General features: G+C 44.0%; 1 protein-coding gene across 1 annotated transcript in view; it reads right to left on the minus strand.

Annotated features, from left to right (window-relative positions):
• LOC143357359 (uncharacterized) overlaps positions 1–20012 on the minus strand; it is a 52933-nt gene that overhangs the window by 22619 nt on the left and 10302 nt on the right. The window contains exon 2 of the mRNA XM_076793773.1: positions 19650–19965. Coding sequence (XP_076649888.1) covers positions 19650–19739 — 90 coding nt within the window. The 5' untranslated portion in view covers positions 19740–19965. The remainder of the gene's footprint in view (positions 1–19649; positions 19966–20012) is intronic.

Consider the following 20012-nt stretch of genomic DNA (forward strand, 5'->3'; position numbering starts at 1 on the left):
TGAAAATAAAATAGAAAAATTTTATTTCTCTTTCCTTCCCCCTTTCGACATTTTTAGAATTGTTATTTTTAGAGTCCTCGGTGGTCCCAGTGTCAATTCTACAGGCCTCAAATGGCTATAAAGATTTATGCACTGATAAAGAAGGTGATAAGCTTAGGAGAAGATGAAAACCGCCTGGTGTGGTTTAAATAAATTGATGTGAGCAAATTGGACGTAAATTGGCTTCCGACCTCCTGAGCCTTTCAGTTATAGCGAATTGAAGTTGTACGGTTGTTAATCCTGGTTTCTTTTTATGAAGAGGGAATGGTCTGTTAAGGATAAAAGGCATACTAGAATTTTTCACTATTCAAAAGGCTTGAAAGGCATTATTTCGAGATCCGCTGCGTCTCTGGCCGCTCGTTTAAATCTCCCGGCGGATGCTCGCCGTTCAAGACCACCGGAAGCCCGCGTAATTTTCTTCCGTGTCGTTGCGTTTGAGATATTCTCCGCTGGCATCAGCTTCTTCAACCTTTTCCCATTTGCCGGCCGAGATTACACGGCCTGATCGGTTCTAACCGACGCGACGCGATCGGTCTCTTAAAGATGGCAGGGCCGAACCTAGTCGAGTCATTAACAACCAAGACGGTGGGGCGTGTCCGACCTGTGGGAAATCCTCAGCCAATCTCCTACAGACATACGACCCTGAGGAAGGATCGAGAAAGAAATAAAATATGGAGAAAATTTGACGAAATTCGAATGGTGAAAATAACTATTGTTGAAGTTTGCTAAATATTTGAAAGAATTCGGCCGCGGAATAATCGCGAGCCGAACGAGGGATGATTGAGCGTCGGAACGAGGGGATGAAACACCGTGAGAATGATAGTCACTGGCCGCTCGAATTTCGCGACAGCCACGCGGGTCCACTTTAAAATTTAAATTATCCGTGTCCGTCCGTCAGTGCCACCTGTAAGTCCAATTTAATTTGAACGTGTGCCGGGGGTGGGGGTGGGGGGATCCGTCCGGCACGCTGCTGGTGGATTTAATTTTTCATGTTTGTTAGGGGGACGGCCGGCACGCGTGAAGGAATCAATTTTTGTGGGACAATACTTGGAATTATATTCATACCGGCCACGGCCGTACCAATCCCGGCCGCTGAATATTTCAAAGTTCCCAGACCGCGGCCAATAACCGTATCTTTTACGCAACGTCGACGGTGAACTATCGAACTGCTTTTTGTCTTTATGGCGGCCGATCAACTTTATGATCGGCTTCGAATACCCGGCCGTGCTCTTCCCCGATGCGCTCCCACCGGCAATGTTAATAAACGTGATCGCTCCGCGCCGTTCCCTCAACGACGCTTTTGTTTATCGCGAACTTCTTCATTTTTCCGTCGTTATTCGTTTACCTCTTCCTCCACCACTTAGATCGATCTCGGCAAAGCTTTATCTCGGCAGACAAGGGAAGAGGGTAAAGCTACTAGCGGGAAGGAAGCAGACTTGCTTGCACGAACGTAAAAAGTAATCATGCGAATAAAGAAAATTTCAAAGTCAATCATTTCTGTGTTACCTCTTCTAATGTACTACCAGTGGATTCCTGAGATTTTTCCGATTAAAATGAGTCCAAACACGATATAAATCGGACGCTCGAGCCGTTATCCCCACTACCGCGCTACGACTCGCCCGAGCGCGGTAGTGGGGGTAGCGACTCGCCTGTCGCCAGCCAATGAGCAATCAGTTGCCGGGCCTATATGTGCAATCTCTAAAGGTAGACCGATTTACGTCGTGTTTGGACTCATTCTAATCGGAAAAATCTTAACAATCTACTGGTACGACATTAGAGAAGATCAGACAAAAATTTTCTTTATTGCACGAGCATTTCTTACGCTCTACTTGAAGTGTCGAACCGCTAGCCTGAAGAGTTCTAGTTCAGATTCTAGCGCACGTTTAAGCGAGCACTACTGAACTCGATTTTTTTTCGCACGGTTACGTAAGTTGCCAGTTAACGTAAAGAGCGAGACGGTCGTTACCATCGGCACTCCGAGATAGAAACATTAACTCCGCGGTTAGAGCGCGCCCGAAACCGCGTGTACAGGAAGCAGAACATAGTTGCGTCTGATCCCCGACGGTCTTGTCCGAGGATTGCGCAATCACCGGGCACACGTAGCCGGCGCGAGTTGCATAATTCCCTTTTGTGTGTTCGCGAGCACGAAAACGCTGTTACACACGCGGACCCGTAGAGCCTGGCTCCGAGCTCGCGTCGATCTCGACAGGATTTCAGCGTCCTCGCGATCGACCTTTAAACCATTTTCACCTTCGATTACGCTGCGAGAAACGTGACTGTTCTCTCTTCCTAGTCGGGCCACAGAGGACCTCTCGCCGAGGCGAAACTCTGCCGTTCCTAGAAAACCAATTTTCTAAAGCCGAATTTACAGCTTTCCACTTTGGACGATCATCGGAGGATTATTCGGTCACCGTGTGCAAGCCTCGAGGGGTAAAAAAGGGATGGAAACGATGCTTTGGAGATTAATCGTCCGCCATGATTAGACTGCGGATCTTTATGCATAATAATTGTGGGGAGCAGAAGTTGAATAAAATTTTATTTCAGACATTATCGATTTTTAGTTGTTTTTAGAAAACAATATCTTCGTAAATGCATACAAATCAGCAGTCCAACCATGATCGTTCAATGTATGTATTAGGTGTGCAATGACTGAACCAAGTCAATTTGCGAATACTGAGCGCCGCCATCTTGAAGTCGTCGGAGTAAGTCTTTCCTGTTGACGCGAAGTATGGCGTGGCTCAAGATTTCCCGCAATTATTGCTTAATTGGATGAGAGATACATACGCCGTAATTATGTCTATTTTGATTCGCGAGAACCGATGAAAAGATAGCGGACTGGTTTATGGAGAGGTTGGTCAAAATTATGGCAGGGCTTTTTCATGCGTGCAAACACCGAGTTGGAATGGCGGCAGACGTCGCGAGTTAAATACCTCGTTAAATTAGTTTGTGACGTAAAAAATGTACAAAATGTTCACACATGTCTCGCTACATACTTTATAAACAATATTCGTATTCTCTTTAAATTAGTTTTGGATATTGCATGAAAAAAAGTTACAGAACATTCATACATGTCACACTATACACACAGGACGAGTGAAGATAATAATAGTAGAATTGCAGTCATTTTTACTGATCAGGGGAGCAATGGAATGTTACTTTTTAATTTCCAGTAAGATTTTCCAAGGTATTGAAGGACTAAAGCATTTAATAAAGGAAAGTAAATATTTCCATTTCAACTTGGATAACGCTCCGACAGAGAAACTAACAATGCTCCTTCGTGGAATTATGTTTGCAAGAATTGAGTTCTCCGGGCAAGCATTAATCTCAACTAACCCCATCCAATTTTTCCACAAAGACCCCGCGTAATACTTCATCTTAAACCTAAAGCTATGTCCACAGTGAAGCAACAACGAGCAACTTTTACTTAATATTGCCACGTATCTTGTAGAAATCTGCGCTTTTAAAAGTAGAAGAAGAAGAGGAAGAAGAAGAAGGCAATAAAAAGTCGCTCGATATTGCTTCAGTGTGGACACAGCTTAAAGAATTTCGAGTCCAACCAAAATGAACGAACGACGCCGAACAAAGTATCGTAAATTACGCGCGAATGATGCGCACACCCTTGCGCATGAAACTTTCCGAACCAAGAAATTCCGCCGAAGAAATAAATCTCTCACTCGCTCATTAACCGGAAGAACTTTTAATCAACACGGCCGAAAACGCCGTTCCTCATACTCTTCGGGGAGCCATAAAAAGGCGAGGCGCTGCGGAGTGTATGAAAAGGCGAAAATCCGGGCGAAAGACAACGCGCGCCGGAAGCTGTGGGAACGGGGACGACGTCGGAGCGTTTCCGGAAGCGCAAGAATTTTTATCGACACGCCCGCGCGCACATAATCGCGGGGACCCGTTGCACGGAACGTCCCCGTTGAATCGTACACGTGTCGTTCCGGGGAGTTCGGTTTACATTGCAAATTCGTCGGGAAAGTTGTCGTCGGTGACACGTTGCACGGGGGGGGGGCAAAAGTTGTTCCGCCGATTAAATTACCGCACCGGTGTTCCGTTGCTCGCGGATTAGAGACGTTGTTTTGAATACGTTCCCGGGGAATGCTCATTGTTCCGACGCTCGTTATGATCGATCGGTTCCGGGGATCGAGACAAACGCTATTATCTTTCTTTCCAAACACTGGAGCACTGGAAGCACGAATGAAATCGGACCCCTTTCTCCGAGTATCTGTCGATTATTCGCAAGCATAACCTCCATTTTCTGTGCATGTTTCATTTTGTGAATAATACGCCTTAGAGCGTCACATGAAACGAAAGAGTGCGCTCCAATCCGAAACCCTGGAATTACAGTGAATTCTCGATGTATGTCAACAGCACGGGTCTTGGCAGCGTCTTGTATCGTACAGGAGACCTCGAGCCTCGGTAGTGGGGATAATTCCACGACGTTTATCATGCAGGCCTTGGCGACATGTATAGAGAAATCACTGTGAATTGTGATGGGTTAACACGTTAAGTGCCAAAAATCACTTGTGTAGTTTAATTAATGAAACCGAAACTGGACATTGAAAATGTATTGTAGGGGATGCTGTCTAAACCCTTCTGAATTCTAAAGATCCTAATAAGATTCGGTTTCTCTGGATATGTCACAATAAAAATGAATTTCTAAACCTAGTCAAAGATCACTGTCAGTCATACGTGACTGACGTGGCAGTTAACGTGTTAATAACTCGTACGAATGATGTTAACGTCACGCTTAATAAATAAGTGGCATGTTCGCGGTTTTACGTCGAAATATTATTGTCGAAATAAATTCAGCTCGGCTCGAGATCCGGGGAAATAACTCGGGCTGTTATTTCGGTCACGGAGAAAAGAATTCAGCGTGATGTCGAACGCGGAATATAATAAGGTCGAGGTAATAACCAGTCCGGGAAAGGTGTCGCGAAGAGAGGGCAATAAAATGGCGGGCGACATAGCGCCGGATTAACGTGGAACGTTTACGTTCGATGATCGTCGAAGGGTGGTTTTACTCGTTTTTCCGGGAGGAGGGGTCAGGGAGGGTGTGCGCGCTATTGTACCTGGCGCATGATCCCCCGCGCCGCGACCGGAAGCTGAATTCCTTTTCGAGCGTTATTCCACGTTTCACTTAGTGCTGTGCTGCACAATTTCAAGGGAGCTGACAGTATTTCCAGCAGCCCGATAGAACCCGGGTTTTCCCGAACCGGAGCGGCGCGAGAAAAAGTACTTACACGACAGAATGCTCAAAAGCGATAAGTCCCTCCGCCATAAAACTTTATTATTTACCGGGGAGCGTGAAGAAATTTCGAAGGACGTGGGAACTCCGTGCTGTAAAATTTTCATAGAATGCCAGGCTAGACGTTCCTCGATCATCCGAGTTTGCCCTTTAACATTCGAAAGAACGTGGAAACAAGGCGTATTCTTATTAACCATCCTCGACGCGGCTTGGGAAACAGGATGAGAAAGGTTGCATGCGTTTAAACGGTGTTCGACTTACTAGCCTGTACTCGCTCGCTTTGGTTTCGCGACTGTTGCTGATTTAGGGGGAATTGTGGCGGTATTTGAACGTTAGAAACAGAGGAAAGGTGTAAGGGTGAAACTACCCTCTTTCTGTTGCTATAATAAGGCTCTACTTACTCTTTTGCTCGAATGGAACAAAGACTTTATATTTGAACTGTGAGGTAAGGGCTAAAGTTTCTCTTACGGGACCACAAATTTTGGAGTTCTCTTTACATAATTCCGTAGATTTTGACGAGTAAATGCCAAAAATCCTAGTATTAGCGTGAGGAATTCTCTGGTTCATAAGTTACACGTGTGTAAAGTTAACCAATTTTAAGCGTTTTGACGGGACAGGGGCGCTGCCATGTGTTTCTTACGCCTCTATAAATTAAGAAATAAACGGCGCCTTTGATCACAATGGGGTATGAGCGCTCAGCAAATTTGAATAAAATTGCCGCGTTACATTTCGAATAAAACTCGGACTTACGGCGAGCGTAAATTGCGCGAACAACTGGATTTTCTCGAACGCAAATAGAAGTCCGGGAACGGCGGCGTTACAAAACCGAAAGAGATAACATCGCGGCGAGCGTGTTCGCGGAATTTGTTTGTTTATGGAAAAAAGTCAACGTTGCCGAGCGCCACCGTCAGCGGGGAAGGTTCCTCGAGACGGTAGTTACACCGTTCGGCTGTATAATGTTTAACCTGCGACAAGAAGCCGGACGGCCGTTCTCGGACCGCTGCGTTTAGTGGCAATAAAGGCGCCTAAGCAGCTTAAATCAATCTCGCGTATTACGACCGGCTCGGTAATCATTAACGCTTTACGTTCTTCCGTGTTGGCGAGCCATTCACCGTGTTTCCACGGACAGTTACAATGGAACTTTCACCGGCTATTAATAATACAACGACGTGGGCTGATCGGGGGACCCCTTACATCGGCATCGCCTGCACTTTACACCTTTCGGTAACGATTCAATTACCCATCCGTGCTGGGAGCGTTCCACGTCTCGATCAAAGGTCCCGCGTAATGCGCGCTCTTGCGAACAGACGATCCACCGTGGTCCCACAAAATCAGCAATCGAAATAGACGGGGAATTTTGATCAACCCCTTCACCGGTGGAACGAGTCAATAATTGGACGCGCTAATTGTCTCCGTTTTCAATTTTACCGAAAAATTGCTCCCGACAGAGTTACATTATTTTTGCAGGTGCATCCAACGATGAAGAATTTTCTTGCAATAGTATTTTCTTTCCGCGAAATTTCCATGTCTTTTTCGACCGAGCTCGAAGAACGGAACGAAAATTCCTCTTGGACCGTGAAAATAGTATCATCGGAACGTCAGTTGCGCCACTAATTTTTCGCAACACTCGAAACGTATTAATGCCCCGAGGCTCCGGCCGCCGGCTACTCTGAATTTCGGGTGGTCGGGTAATTTCGTTTAATTCAACCGCGGCCCGTGAAAAAATACCAGCCCGGCCGCCATTCACAGGACGTGATTTAATAGTGGTTAAAAAGTTTAATGCAAGAGTAACGAGCATGCTAATGAGCCAACACACGCGTAACGATCGCCATTACGTAACCCGTCATGCGAAATACCAAGCGGAATAATGGGCCCCGTTGCAAATGAAAACTAATTAATTATCACGTGTATCGGTTTGATTAGCGGCTGTAAGGAGCTCGGCCACGCCGGTATCTGTACGCCGGCACACACTATACTCGCGTAACTGTCTCGTGCTCCTTCCCCTCCCATTAATGATCCATTTCGCTATTTTTCTGGTTCTACAACGGGTAACGAGAGGAAAGGTGGGAGGGGGGGGGGGTTAAAACGATTTTTTGCCCGGTTACGTGAAATACAATTCGCGTACATTTTGCACAGTCCGCTGGCTGTTTCACGCCCGACTCGTTCCGATTCAATGGCATTCCGTTCGCGGTTTCTTTTTTCCGCTGTTAAACATATGCGTGCACACGACCTGTGGGAATAGTATTCGCACGAACGTTTTCGTTCCCACACCCCCGAGCCCCATTTCTTTTTTAACGTTTTTGTATTTCCGGTATTCGAAAATGTCGACGATATCCAAAAATCGTGATATCCTTATGAGACGTGATCGAATTTTTATTCGTACGGATAAATGTTGGATTTGAAGTCGGTTCGATATGGAATCCGATGATTTAGAATCAGGTGTTTCAGGTACCGAATAATTTTTCACCAACGACAGGTATCGTGTTAGAATTTTTTAAATTATTACTATTCTAGGCTAAATTTTTGTGACAAATACTTGGGGGATAGTAAAGGGGGAAATTTGAACTGAGAATTTTGATGCCTCGTGGAATGTTAAATAAGTTTTAAAAGGAACCCATAGTATTTCCTGGAAAATTTATTCTACATTTTATCGAATACAGGAGAAAGGACTTTCAAATTTCTGGAAAGCTGAGCTCGTTAGGTTGAATTTTAAAAAGCGTCTGAACATCGATGCAACATAAATTCGTTCTTCCAGCGATTTTTACCAGTGAGCTCGCGATAAGATGATTCGATTAGCAACGGAGTAGTAATTTTTTTGCCTGAATTTTAATGTAAACGAGATCGTAATTATACGATATTTCCAGCCAGTAAATACGGCTTTTGCTGGCGGTACGATTCCACCGTATCGGAGACTAATTAGCGATAGGTGGATCCTCTTTCATTTCTGACAAGAGGCAATGGTAGCTGGAGAAGAGGAGAGTACAGACGCTGGCCGGCCAATGGAACGATTGCATAATCGCGTCTCTAATTGCATTACCGGTATTGTATCGTATATCATACTCGGTCAACGGGACTTTGGGGATTTGCACGGAACAACATTGACGCGAATGGAAAATCAGAGCCAATAAAAATACACGGGTACAGAACAACAAGTCCTGAAAACGATTACGATTAAAAATTCACTGTGCTTTTTGTCTCATTATTTGCCCTTTTATGCGTGGACTGCGGACTTTGTGCATTTTTGACGGAATCGTAAAACACGAAACGGTAGAACGTCAGAAAAATATTTTTAGCAAAGTACAATGGTGGTACAATATTTTGCTTAATTTCCGCCACTTCGACAAAGATAATTTTCATTTCACATAAAAATCATGTAAAAAGTTCTGCTGACATTAAGCTCTTTTTTCCTGTAAATGAAAAATTTCTAAATGACAATTCATCACTTAAAAGCACGATATGTAATAGAGTGAAATCTATGAAATTAGAGCAACGAAAGAAAAATGCGCACGCGCACAGACACGCAGTTGGGGTGCGATAAGACGACTGAAAATTCGCCAGTAGGCTACGCAGGCGATAAATAATATTAACAAACGGGACAAGCGTGCTCGCCAAGCACGATAAATAAGGAACGAAATTATTTATAGAGCAGCCCGATGGTTCTGCATCCATAGGAGCGTGGAATCCCGGAACCGTAAAATTCACCGAATTAGCCAACGGGGAATGCAAAACCGTAAATAAACGTATCGCCGTGAAGAAAAATCGCGCGTTTTCCGACGCGGCAAGATAAAAAGACCGGGGGCTAAGGGGCAGCAGGACGAGAAGCAGAGGGAGGGTTGAACAGTTAATAAACATGTGCCGGCCTCGGGCTCGATTTTTCCTCCTTCGTCGGGCTCTTGCACAATCGTAAATCCTTGACGGCGCGCTGCCACGCCGCGTTTTCTCATTTAGCAACGAACTTATCGCGCCGCGTCTAATTGATCCTGCGCGCAGACTGCGAAACACGAGTTTTCCCCACCGTACCTGGTCGAACCGCGATCTATCGATCACCGGTTTCCCTCCTCCATGTTCCACAACGAACGATCTTTCCCGGTGCTTCCTCCTCCGGGCGACGTCGCGACGATTTAATTAGATAACTAGCCCATTAACCCTTCGCACTCTCAGTTTTTGTTCAGTTTTGTTCAACTGTTTCCTGTCGTGCTAAATGCTTTATTTACAGTGTACTTCAGCAAAACAGGCCAAGAAATAAATGTATTCCTCTGAATAATTTTAATTGTTTCAAAATAATTTTACCTCTTAGTATTTTCCCTCAAAAAAATACTTTTCCATACAACAAGCACCAAAGAGAGAAGAACGCAGAGAATGTGAAATGAAGAATGAAACTGTGCTCCTTCTGTTCACATTTTTAACGCTGATAATGCCCATCAATGCTCGTCATGCCTTCGCGATTTTGCATTTCGCTCATTCGTTTTTGCTGTAAACGCGTAACTATCCTTCATCGCGATTCCCCATCGACAAGAAACGGTGTTGAATAAAAACATATCTGGGATGGGGAGCGTTACGATGACGGTGTCGCTAATAATCTAGTAGTTGATGCGACATAGAAACCTAAATTAACTGTTCGTTGCTCTGGCGGGCAGACCCCACTAGATGTATTGCAAGCTGCAGGGAAATATGTATTTAACATTTTATAATAGGTCACAATATAAAGCAGAATATAATTCTGCTGTAGCAAATGGAAGCTGAAAAATCTTCTTTCACACAATAATCCCAAACGATCAAATTACGTTGAATTATTGGTTCACGATTGAGGTTTATGTTGCAGTGAAAGGACCCATTAAAAAATCCTAAAAAATTGTGGAATAATCGCCGGTAGGGTCGATAGGGTCTTTATGCAAAATAAAAATGGTTTGCATCGACCGCAAGAGCTGACTACAAATTTCTTTCACTCTTTAACACTAGGTTTACGGAGCATTAAAAGTGAGTATTTTACAATACTTTATAAAAATAAGAAGAATGTGTCTATCCAAGTTTTCAGCCATTTTTTAAATAATGTATACCTAAGGAAATAAGTTTGTTGAGTAATTCCACGTAGATAGATCTTCACAATCTCAACCTAGTGTTAATAGTGTCCATAAGTATGGATTTTTATGCTAAATAAAAATTGTCTCCGTCAGCTGGAAAGCATAGGGGCCGAATAAAAATTGCCAATATCCAATTTTTCTAATTTTTCTACTGTTTCGAATTTCTTCCGCCCCTTGTCCGCATAAAATCCGCACTCTATTTATAACCGCAACTAATGCATCGATGCGTTTTTTCAAATGTGTCTATCGCGCCTGGCCATTTTAGGCGTTAAATGCATAAAATCTACGAGGAATGGCGACGAGGCAATGGCGCGGCGAATTTCAAGTTTCCGGCAGGCTGGACGGTGTGTCGCAGCGTGTGCCGGTTCCTCTGGCCCCCTCGAAAGATAAATCGATTTTACAATCGTGTATTTCGACCGGGTATCGGCTCGCGTCTGCGAGTCGCCGCAGGCTGTCGCGGCCATTAGTCATTCTTATATAATTCGCACTTAACGCCGTTCGCAGATGTTGCGAGTGCTCCCGCGGAAAAAGTGCTCGCCGCTGTTAAAGGTTAATTACGCGTTGGTGCGCGCTACAAAACAAACTTTAATGTTGCAGTTTTTAATCGGATTCCGCGACGCTTTTCCAGCCGGCACCCGGAATTCTCTCTCTCTCTTTCTCTCTCCCGCTCTCTTTCTCACAGTCTATTTCTCATTTCAGAGCGAGACGAGAGAAGCGAGCTTCTCGGGCGATTTATGGAGCGTTCATTAACGCAATTCGTTGCAGCTCAGAAAATGTTGCGCGAACTTAAGCCCGGCGAATACTTTCCCGGGGACACTCTTCGAACCGTTCTTTCGTTCGTTTAAATCATTTTCGCTGCGATTCCTGCCTCGCTGCCAGACTGTCCCGCGCCGATGTACAGTCTTAATGGGCGTCGCGATGTAAAACGAACGGGGGACGCCTCGCCGTAAAATTCCTCCTGTCTGTTCGACTAATTTTCTTAATTACGCGTCCGAGGAACTGGAACGGAGTCCCTGTAATTCATTGTTTCCCCGTTTCTTTGATCCTGTTTCGCGATTAACAGCAGCTTTTCATTCGGCGGATGAATTCAGAACGAACTCTCGAAATATTCTTCTTGATTCATTCCCATCGTGTCGCTCATTCTTTTCGTCGATTCTGCAATGGGATTTCCTGTAAACTGGGTTCGCTTCGCCAGCATTCACCGGGTTTAACCGCGTTTTAATCGGTTCGCAAGATTATCGACGAAATACAAATTTTCTAGTTGCGACAGACTCGATTTAAAAAGAAAAAGTTAATTCCTTTCTTTGACAGGCTGAAAACAATATTTTTCAATCCCTCTAATTTTTTAAATTACACCTACTCGCGTTTCCCGTGAAATCCGATGAAATTATGTCGAATCATGACGACGTTTTAGTGTATGTTTTATTCGATGTGCGGTTATTGTAGATCGCACCGTCAGTTTTTGTTCATTCGAAAATGAATTGCGCCCAGGTTAATCGCGGCATTCGAACCGCTGCGCGACGCCGATGTCATGAATTATTTATCGATCAAGTAAATTCGCTTCTTGTTTATTGACCGTCGACGTGTTCGGTAAAATCGCACTCGATATAATAACTACAGATTATTTCTATGATGCAACAAAGTAGCCGGACATGAATTATGGAACCGGTTTCCCGGCTCGAACAGAGCCTGGCCGGTATTTTGCAATGTTCCGAGTTGATTCACTTTTTCCGAGGGAAAATTATGGCAACGCGTCATCGATCTCGGGTCTCTCGAAAAAAATTGGCAAAGTAGTAACTATGCATTGAAATAAGGTTTTTTAGTGAGCTATGAAGAACAGGATGTTATTCTATACAAACACGGGACGATCGAGACAGCCGCGATTTGTAATAGTTGAAAATTATATTCAACATTCAAACGGAATTCCATTCGAACGCAAATTCAAAGATTTACATAGCGAAAGCACTTCGACGTATTCAAAGACTATCTTTTAACTCTGTATATCTTTAAAAAACAATTTTACGCTTCAGAAAATTCTGTGAAAATCGTAGCTACTCTGCTTGCCCTCCTTTCCGATAAATTGAACATAATTTAAAGTTAATTATTTTTCCCAACATTTTCTAACGTTTCTATTTAGCATTTCGCTGTACACTGAGCCATCAATTCGCGTGTGTAATCGTGTCTAAACGGCAATCAAAAAGAAACCAAGGACAGGTATAAAATTGTTATCGAGACTTAATAAATGATGTGCTAAATGTAACTGTCGGCCCGCAGTGACATGTAACAAAAATATTTCAACCGATAAGGCTAAGTGAAACGCTGTGTGTTTTACGGCGTGGCCGGAATGAGACACCGGATTTATTGCAGGGCGTGAAGGGCGACGCGAAGGTGTTAGTTCATCAAACACACCTCAATTGTCCGGAGCAGATAGCACTTATCGACGCTGTTGTCCTGGCCGGCTTTAATTCTCCGTTATCTTTGCCGAGGACGCGTTCAGATTGTGCGAAATCTACAACCGTTTCCGGTCTTCGCCAACCTCCTTATCGCGTCCGACATTCGCACTTTACCGACACAGGTTACGCGCAAGAAACATTGCGCGCTCCACACAACGATGATTCACGCGAGTAAATCTCGATCGTGATGTGGGTCAAAGAAAAAGGGAAATTTCTCTCGGCCTATCTCCGCTACTCTTCGCAATTTCTCATTACAGGCTCTCGCATTCCTCGTGATAAAAGCCGCATGAAATCACCGGTACCGACGCGTCTACCTGTGACGCGTTCTATGGAAAACGCATTCTGCGCATTCTCGTTTTGCAGTCAGTCGTCATTATGGCTCTGCGAACGTAAAAGCGTTCGTCGTTTCGCATCGATTTTGCATTATATCGTTGTTACATTAAACTCATTGCGAAAGGTATCCTTCTGCAATTTCCGTCCACGTCCGTTTAATTAATCACGCTTTGTTTACAATCTAATATTTTCAAAGAGGTTATGAAAGAGGAAAGAGGAGTAGTTTACGAGTGAAAGGAGATGATTTTTTGGGAATTTTTTCCCCAAAAACTATGGGACCTTATTCGGAAACTGTTTTCCGATAGAGAGTGGGAAATTGCAAAAGCAAACTGGGATGCAGGAAATTCTGTTACGCGATCGTTTGTCTTGAGAATTAATAACCAAGTGGGAATCGTTTCCGCGAGCAAAAACTTAATTCCACCGTCGTCAATGGTATTCCATAATTAATATGAACCGCTATCGGCAGCCATTATTAGACACGCTACGATTAGGAGACGGCGGTATATCATTTAGTAATTTCATGTTCCTTTCATTGAGGATGAGAGTAACAATCTGTGTTTTTTTCTACTGCACGCTGTTATTATCGAAATAGTAGTTAGCGAACGGGAAAGTGAACACCCATAATCTCGTACATTTGTATAGATGCTTTTACGACCTTGCTAATTCGGTATTTGCTTTCAATCGTTTTCCTACGTTTCATTTGTCATCGCAGTAAAAAAAAATCTTTAGAACAACATGCAAATTTTATTCTAGCATAAGCGATCGATTTTCAACTGTCGACTTTCTTGATCGCGCTGCAAACATTGCTGTCGACGACGACTCGCGCCATTATAATCTTCGATCGGAAGATGATGTCATCGTCATCTCTACATCCTCGAAGTATAACACTCGTGCCAAGCGACGCCGAGTCCTCATCATCGGCGGAAGATCTATCTAGATCCGACCTCGTTCGGATCATTAGCGGATCTCTGTTAACGCGTCGACGCAGTTGCAAATATTATTAGTTAGCGTCCGACATCTTGACGGCACTTATGACACTACCAATTATACACCAGATAACGTTTTAGACGTACTTGCATGGTTTGTTTAGGAGATCTTACGTAACGATCCACGACGGCTCGAATAAACAAGCTTTGCAAAACGTTGCACGCGAAATGACGGTCTTTAAATTCCTATTTTCAGTTTTTGATTACATTCAATTTTCAATTCTAAATTTAATTTATTTCGCTGTTAATCAACGTTTAATATTCTTCTCATGTGGGGTGAGAAGTAAAAGTTTTGTTTGAAAAGAAACAAAAGTTTTGTTGAAGCTGCGTTGTCAATCTTTTACAATTTTCGCGCAGCTTCGACGTGTTAAAACCATTCAGCAAGAAAGCGATTGTTGCGTTCGACGGTTTCGAAAACTGTAAATTGCGCAAACATCCGCAGTCTATTAATGTCAATCGATGGATAAATCAACGAGCCCGATGGGCGCTCGCAATGATCAACCGCGAAAAAAGGTTCCGCACGCAATCAAAAGAACAATCGCGAACGTGCCGTGGCCGCGCGACCAGAAAGCATTCGCGTTCCTATAAATATTCAAAATGAATACTATTCTATTGTGTCCGATTGAATGTAAATATAAACTGGCCGGCTGTGTGCACAGTCGCGTAGAACAATTGCTCGGAGGCCTGCAATTGACACTGAATCTTGTCAACGTTAAGTGACGGAGAGACTTGCATCACGTCTCAATCATTATGTCTGTCTGAACGTCGAGTCGCGTCGGACAGGTTCATACTATGTTCGTAAAAGCGCAACGACCATAAAACAAGTGGACTCTGAAGTAGTTCACGTTCGAGCCTAGTAGTGTCTGCAATTTTTTAATATTCCAAATGTTTTTTTAAGCATTATCAATCTTCCATTGAGGTAATTTTGCATTCCAAATATTTTTAATCCGAGATCTGTTTAGCCTCGAACATTTTCTGAAACGTTTGGAGATGATTGAACAAAGTTCTTTTTCTATCTTATAAAAAAGCAAACACATTCGTTTTCATATCAACATTTTCTTCGCGCACGACAGGTTTTATCAATGCATTTGCCTTCGTCGTTAATCAAAATATTTTTACGCGCCAACGACTACAATATATAGACAGAAGTGTCCTATAAATATGGTTCGAAATAATTTATGTTCGAGGTATGTAGCAGTCGCTGCTATAAATTCTTACTTCGCAGACAGTATCCAATATGGCGGTCGTTACCGGCGTCTACACGCCGTTGCTGTTGCTAGATCTTTTTATTTAAACATTCCGCGACAATGCAGCCCACAACAATGATTTTGCCACCTCGAAATCTAACCTTCCTACGATTCTTTGTTGATTTGTGCATTTCCAATACTTTTCAGAAAATCCCTTGATACTAACAATACGACTAAAGGAAATGAGAACTTAGCAGAACTAATATTCTACGTGTTCTCCGCGTCTCTTTATACTTTCATTGTACAATAAGGTGGTTAAACTTTGCCTCGGGAAACCAGAAATTTTTAACTTTTTTTCATGTAATCCTGTAGATTTCGGCGAGAGAACGTCGAAAATCCACGTTTCAATGCTAGGAGATCACCAGTTCAAAAATTTTTGATAGATCGCCATGTTGGTCGCGAGTTGGCCTCCGTGCTTTAATTTTTCCATACTGCACGGTATCAGCGACTTCGACGAGGATTCCCAGATTAAGGAATGATTTCAGTGCAGAGTTTAGATAAGGATCCGGGTACAAAGGACGCGGCAACAATAACAATGGCGTCTTTCCCAACGGCGTTACCTTGACATCGGCGTTCCGGCACCAATTTTTCAAGAAAGCTGGTCGCGGCAAGTGTAAGAAACGAATCGGCTATGGGCACGGGTTTCAAGAACGGGCTTCTTGTTGCACAAGAGCGTGCCGTAAACGACGTCTTGACCCAGGCCTAGCCTCGAAGAGGCTACTTCAGAGGCGCAGCGCAGTAGAAAACGAAGCTGGTAAACAAGCGTAAAGGAGGCTTCATTCAAATTTCATTCGTCATAGCCAACGACGAGACAGCAACTGATTACGATCGGCACTGCTGAAGAAAACGTTTCTGCCAGATGTTTGCGCCCGGCTTAATGAAGTAGTCGACGTGGTGCGTCCCTACACTGTGGCTCTTTGTGCTTTCGCGGAGGATGGAAATCCCTCTGGAAGAAATAACTCGCGGAGATGTGCGAAATTGAAGACAGCTCGAACTTCTGTTTCACCGTACCGTCAGACAAAAATACGAGGACTCCTGCTAGACTATCTGAGCAACCCTAATTCAAACTGAAAGCTTCCAATTGTCATATTGGAGATTCATTCGTCACTTGTAAGTCGAAGAAAGTGCATAGAAACTGGCTGAGATTGTAAATCGTCAATAAATTCTCTAAGAGGGGGCCAAGATATTAATTTATACATGCAGCAGTAAAATATGCTGGGTATCAGCAAAATGGCCGACGTCATCGATCACAGAACTGGTTCTGCACCAGAAAACTAAATATTATTAACTAATTATGAATTAGACCGTGTCAATATATTATTTTCAATTTATCAAAATTGTTAAAGCAAGCTTTCTATCTGATCTCTAAATTTGTCTAATAATTATTGCTTCTAATTATTATTTCCTACTGTAGGTTAACTGAATTTTCTTATTCGCTGAATAAATAATAGCCTCCAACACTGCAAACTCGCATTGCACAACTGCACTGAATCGAATCGTCGCTCGGTCAGTTTATCATCGAAAGGAACTGAAGGAGAATTAGATAAGCGTCAGGCGGGTTCTCCAAGATGGCGTCGACAGGTCGGCCATGTTGAGTGCTCGGCGAGTACGCTGTTTCCGCGGAATATTTCGCATCGGGAGCCCGTTAAGCACACAAGACGTCCGGGAAGAATGTTAATATTTCTCGAGAGCAGAACACGTGGGAGAGGAGAGAGAGAGAAAAAGAGAGGAGAGCAGAGGCCACGCGTGCGAATGACGCGTCTCCTGCTTATTGCCCGGTAACGCAGAGATTGCGTAAACACGTGCGCCACGTATTTCCGGACAGGTGAGGCGAAACGAGGCGGCTGGTCTTTTTCTTTTTTTTTTTTTTCTTTTTTGACGCGACGGAGAATCCTTCAGCGCAGCGGCGAGGCGTCTATTTACGATGGGACTCTGCGAGCTGAAATTTCCGGCTGGTTCGCCCGTGACGCGGAATGTCTGCAATACGGTACCGGACACTAGAACTAATCGTCTACAGAGAAATTCGCCGGGGAAAATTGATGGGATTGAGGAAACGCTGACCCGAGGCGAGCCGAAGCGATAACTACCGCAGATTGTGGACGCTCATGCTAATTCACGCCGTTAAACTTTCTTTTCCGTGCTCCTTGCTAAGTCCCGCGACTATTTTCTTACAAGAAAAAATTGCTTCGAGAGGTTTTACAGTTGTATTTCTTTTTTTTTTTTTTTTTTTAATTGGATCGAAGTGTGTTAAAGCTTGGTGAACATTGTCAGTGCATTTTGAGACTCGCGAGAGAGCGGAAGTTCGCGAATATTATTCTTCAAGATCCCGCTACCGTTCCGTCAAATTCAACAGCGACAATTATCCCCGGAAGGACGTGACAAATTTCCATTTTCTCCAGCCATTTGTTCTCGTTATTAACGGTAATGGATGGTCGTTGATCTACGATGAATATACGAATTTTCAATTCCAACGGTTATTAATATCCACGTGCCAGTCTCCGAGACAGCCCGCAGCTTTGTATACCTTTCGTTAAACAGCGATTATGCAACGCGAGGATTACGCTCGCGCGTCCATAGAGAGGTCGGCAAATATTCCTCTCGCGGCTAATAAGAAAATTGCTTGCCGTGCAACAGCTTCTTGCGTTCGCTTGTCCTTATCTGTCACGGTTAGAACCTTTCAGGAAAATGGCGAACACATTTTATGAAACTGAGTCCTTCGGTTGCTATAGCATCCTACGAGTCAATTCTAATCGCATGGGCCGCCTCGCGTTTTCTAATTGTTGAAATTACAGCGTCGAATTGCACGGCGAGTCTTCCTTTGCTGGAGAACGTGTTAAAACCTCGTCAAGGTGAATTAAAGGCGTGCTTGAACAATTGCTTAAAAACGACATACTTGGAAAATCATTTCAAGGGAAGTGGAAAGTGTTAGAAATACTTATAACAATTATTTGTGCAATATCATGTACATACAACCACAAAAATAAAAAATATAGTTAAGCCATCACAATAAATAACAGAAAATGGAATAAAAATGAAATAAGTCTGAGAAAAAAAAGATGGAGTAAATGTGAATAGAAATAGAAATACGCAGAAATAATAATTTGCAGCTCAATAATTGTACACGTTAATTGCGTCAATTACTGAGCTCATTATTTTTCGACTGCAATTAATCAATGCTATAGATACCGTCCGTTTAAAAATAACCGGTCCCCGTGTGCAAACAGCATCGGACAGCACGTGTTTTCGCGAGTTCGGCCACTTTTTGCGGACGCGTCACGCGTCCGTGTGCAACAGTGGTGGTCCGGACAGGGGGAGTGGGGGGTGCCCGTCACTTGGTTAATTAGCAATTACACGCATATCTGCGTGTCTCGGATTCCAAATTAGAGCGACACGTTCGCGTCCGATGCACAATGATAAATCCGCGGGAGGCGCGCACACGCATAAGTGCCCGCCGACGAGCGTACACAATAATGAGTTATTTAAATTTTCCTTGCAGCACGCGACGCTAATGCGCAGAATTGCTCGGTAAATTCCGGCTTTTGCGACGCGTCCCGCCGGTTTATAACTGATAAAATCGACGATAATGTGGTAATCGATGTAAATGCGGTCCGCGAACGGGGCGCGGACATCCTGCTTGATATTTGTGTCGCGTCCGCGAATAAAATACCCGCGGAAAAGTGTCCTAGTAGTGAACCGTACGAAAATCGGCAACAATCGCGGGCAATTTGTCGGCCGTTCTCGAAACTCGTTCTCCGATCTATAAGAACGATCGTAAACCACGCCGCACCGCCGAGGAAAATATATATTTTTATCTGCTTGTTATGTCGAGGCGTCAGGCTTTATTTTTACACCTGTGTGTCACCGGTTCGCGCCGCATAATGGCTCTATTTTAAAAAACAAATCGTCTTGTCGCGATAAAACGTTTATGCACGCTGAATCGGAAAGCGTGTGCACGAAATTCAAAGGATCGAGATTACCGACGGTTTACAAAATACATAACTCCGCGTGATCTTGATTATTTTTCGTTCGAAAAGAATCACAGGTGCGCTTCGAGTACCGAGTAAATACGTGCGCAAAATCTCGACGCGAAAGGTTTAATTGTTCGTCTGAAATAAAAAGAAAGATGGTTAAACTCGGCCTCGAACACCGGAATACCTGCTTGCGCGACAGAAGTGATACATCAACGCAATAGAACGGTGTTTCGGCGAAGAAGCGATCGAAGATAAAGAAAGACAAGATGAGTGTGTTCGTTCACGTACCCGGTGCGCGCATCTCACGAAGACCCGGTCCAAGGGGGACTTGGAGTCCTCAGCCTTCGTGGTCTTCTCCTTGCACCAAGCTTGGCCCATTTTTCTTCCTGTCCCGCTATTATCTCTGCACTCTCTCCCCCTCTCTCTCCCTCTCTCTCTCTCTCTCTCTCTCCGTTTCCTCTCGGAGCTCCGGCGGTTCTCTCACCGATAACGCCGGATAATGTAGGCCATCCTGAAGACCCGTTCCTCGTGACCTGCCGCAACCGGTGCGAGTCTCTTCTCTTCCTTCGCGAACGTTCCCCCGGTTCACCTTTTTCACGGCCACCTGCCCACGGAACAGACAGAGAGAGAGAGAGAGAAAAATAAAAAGAT

This window comes from Halictus rubicundus, chromosome 9 (assembly GCF_050948215.1).
Source record: "Halictus rubicundus isolate RS-2024b chromosome 9, iyHalRubi1_principal, whole genome shotgun sequence".
In the NCBI taxonomy this organism is placed as follows: domain Eukaryota; kingdom Metazoa; phylum Arthropoda; class Insecta; order Hymenoptera; family Halictidae; genus Halictus; species Halictus rubicundus.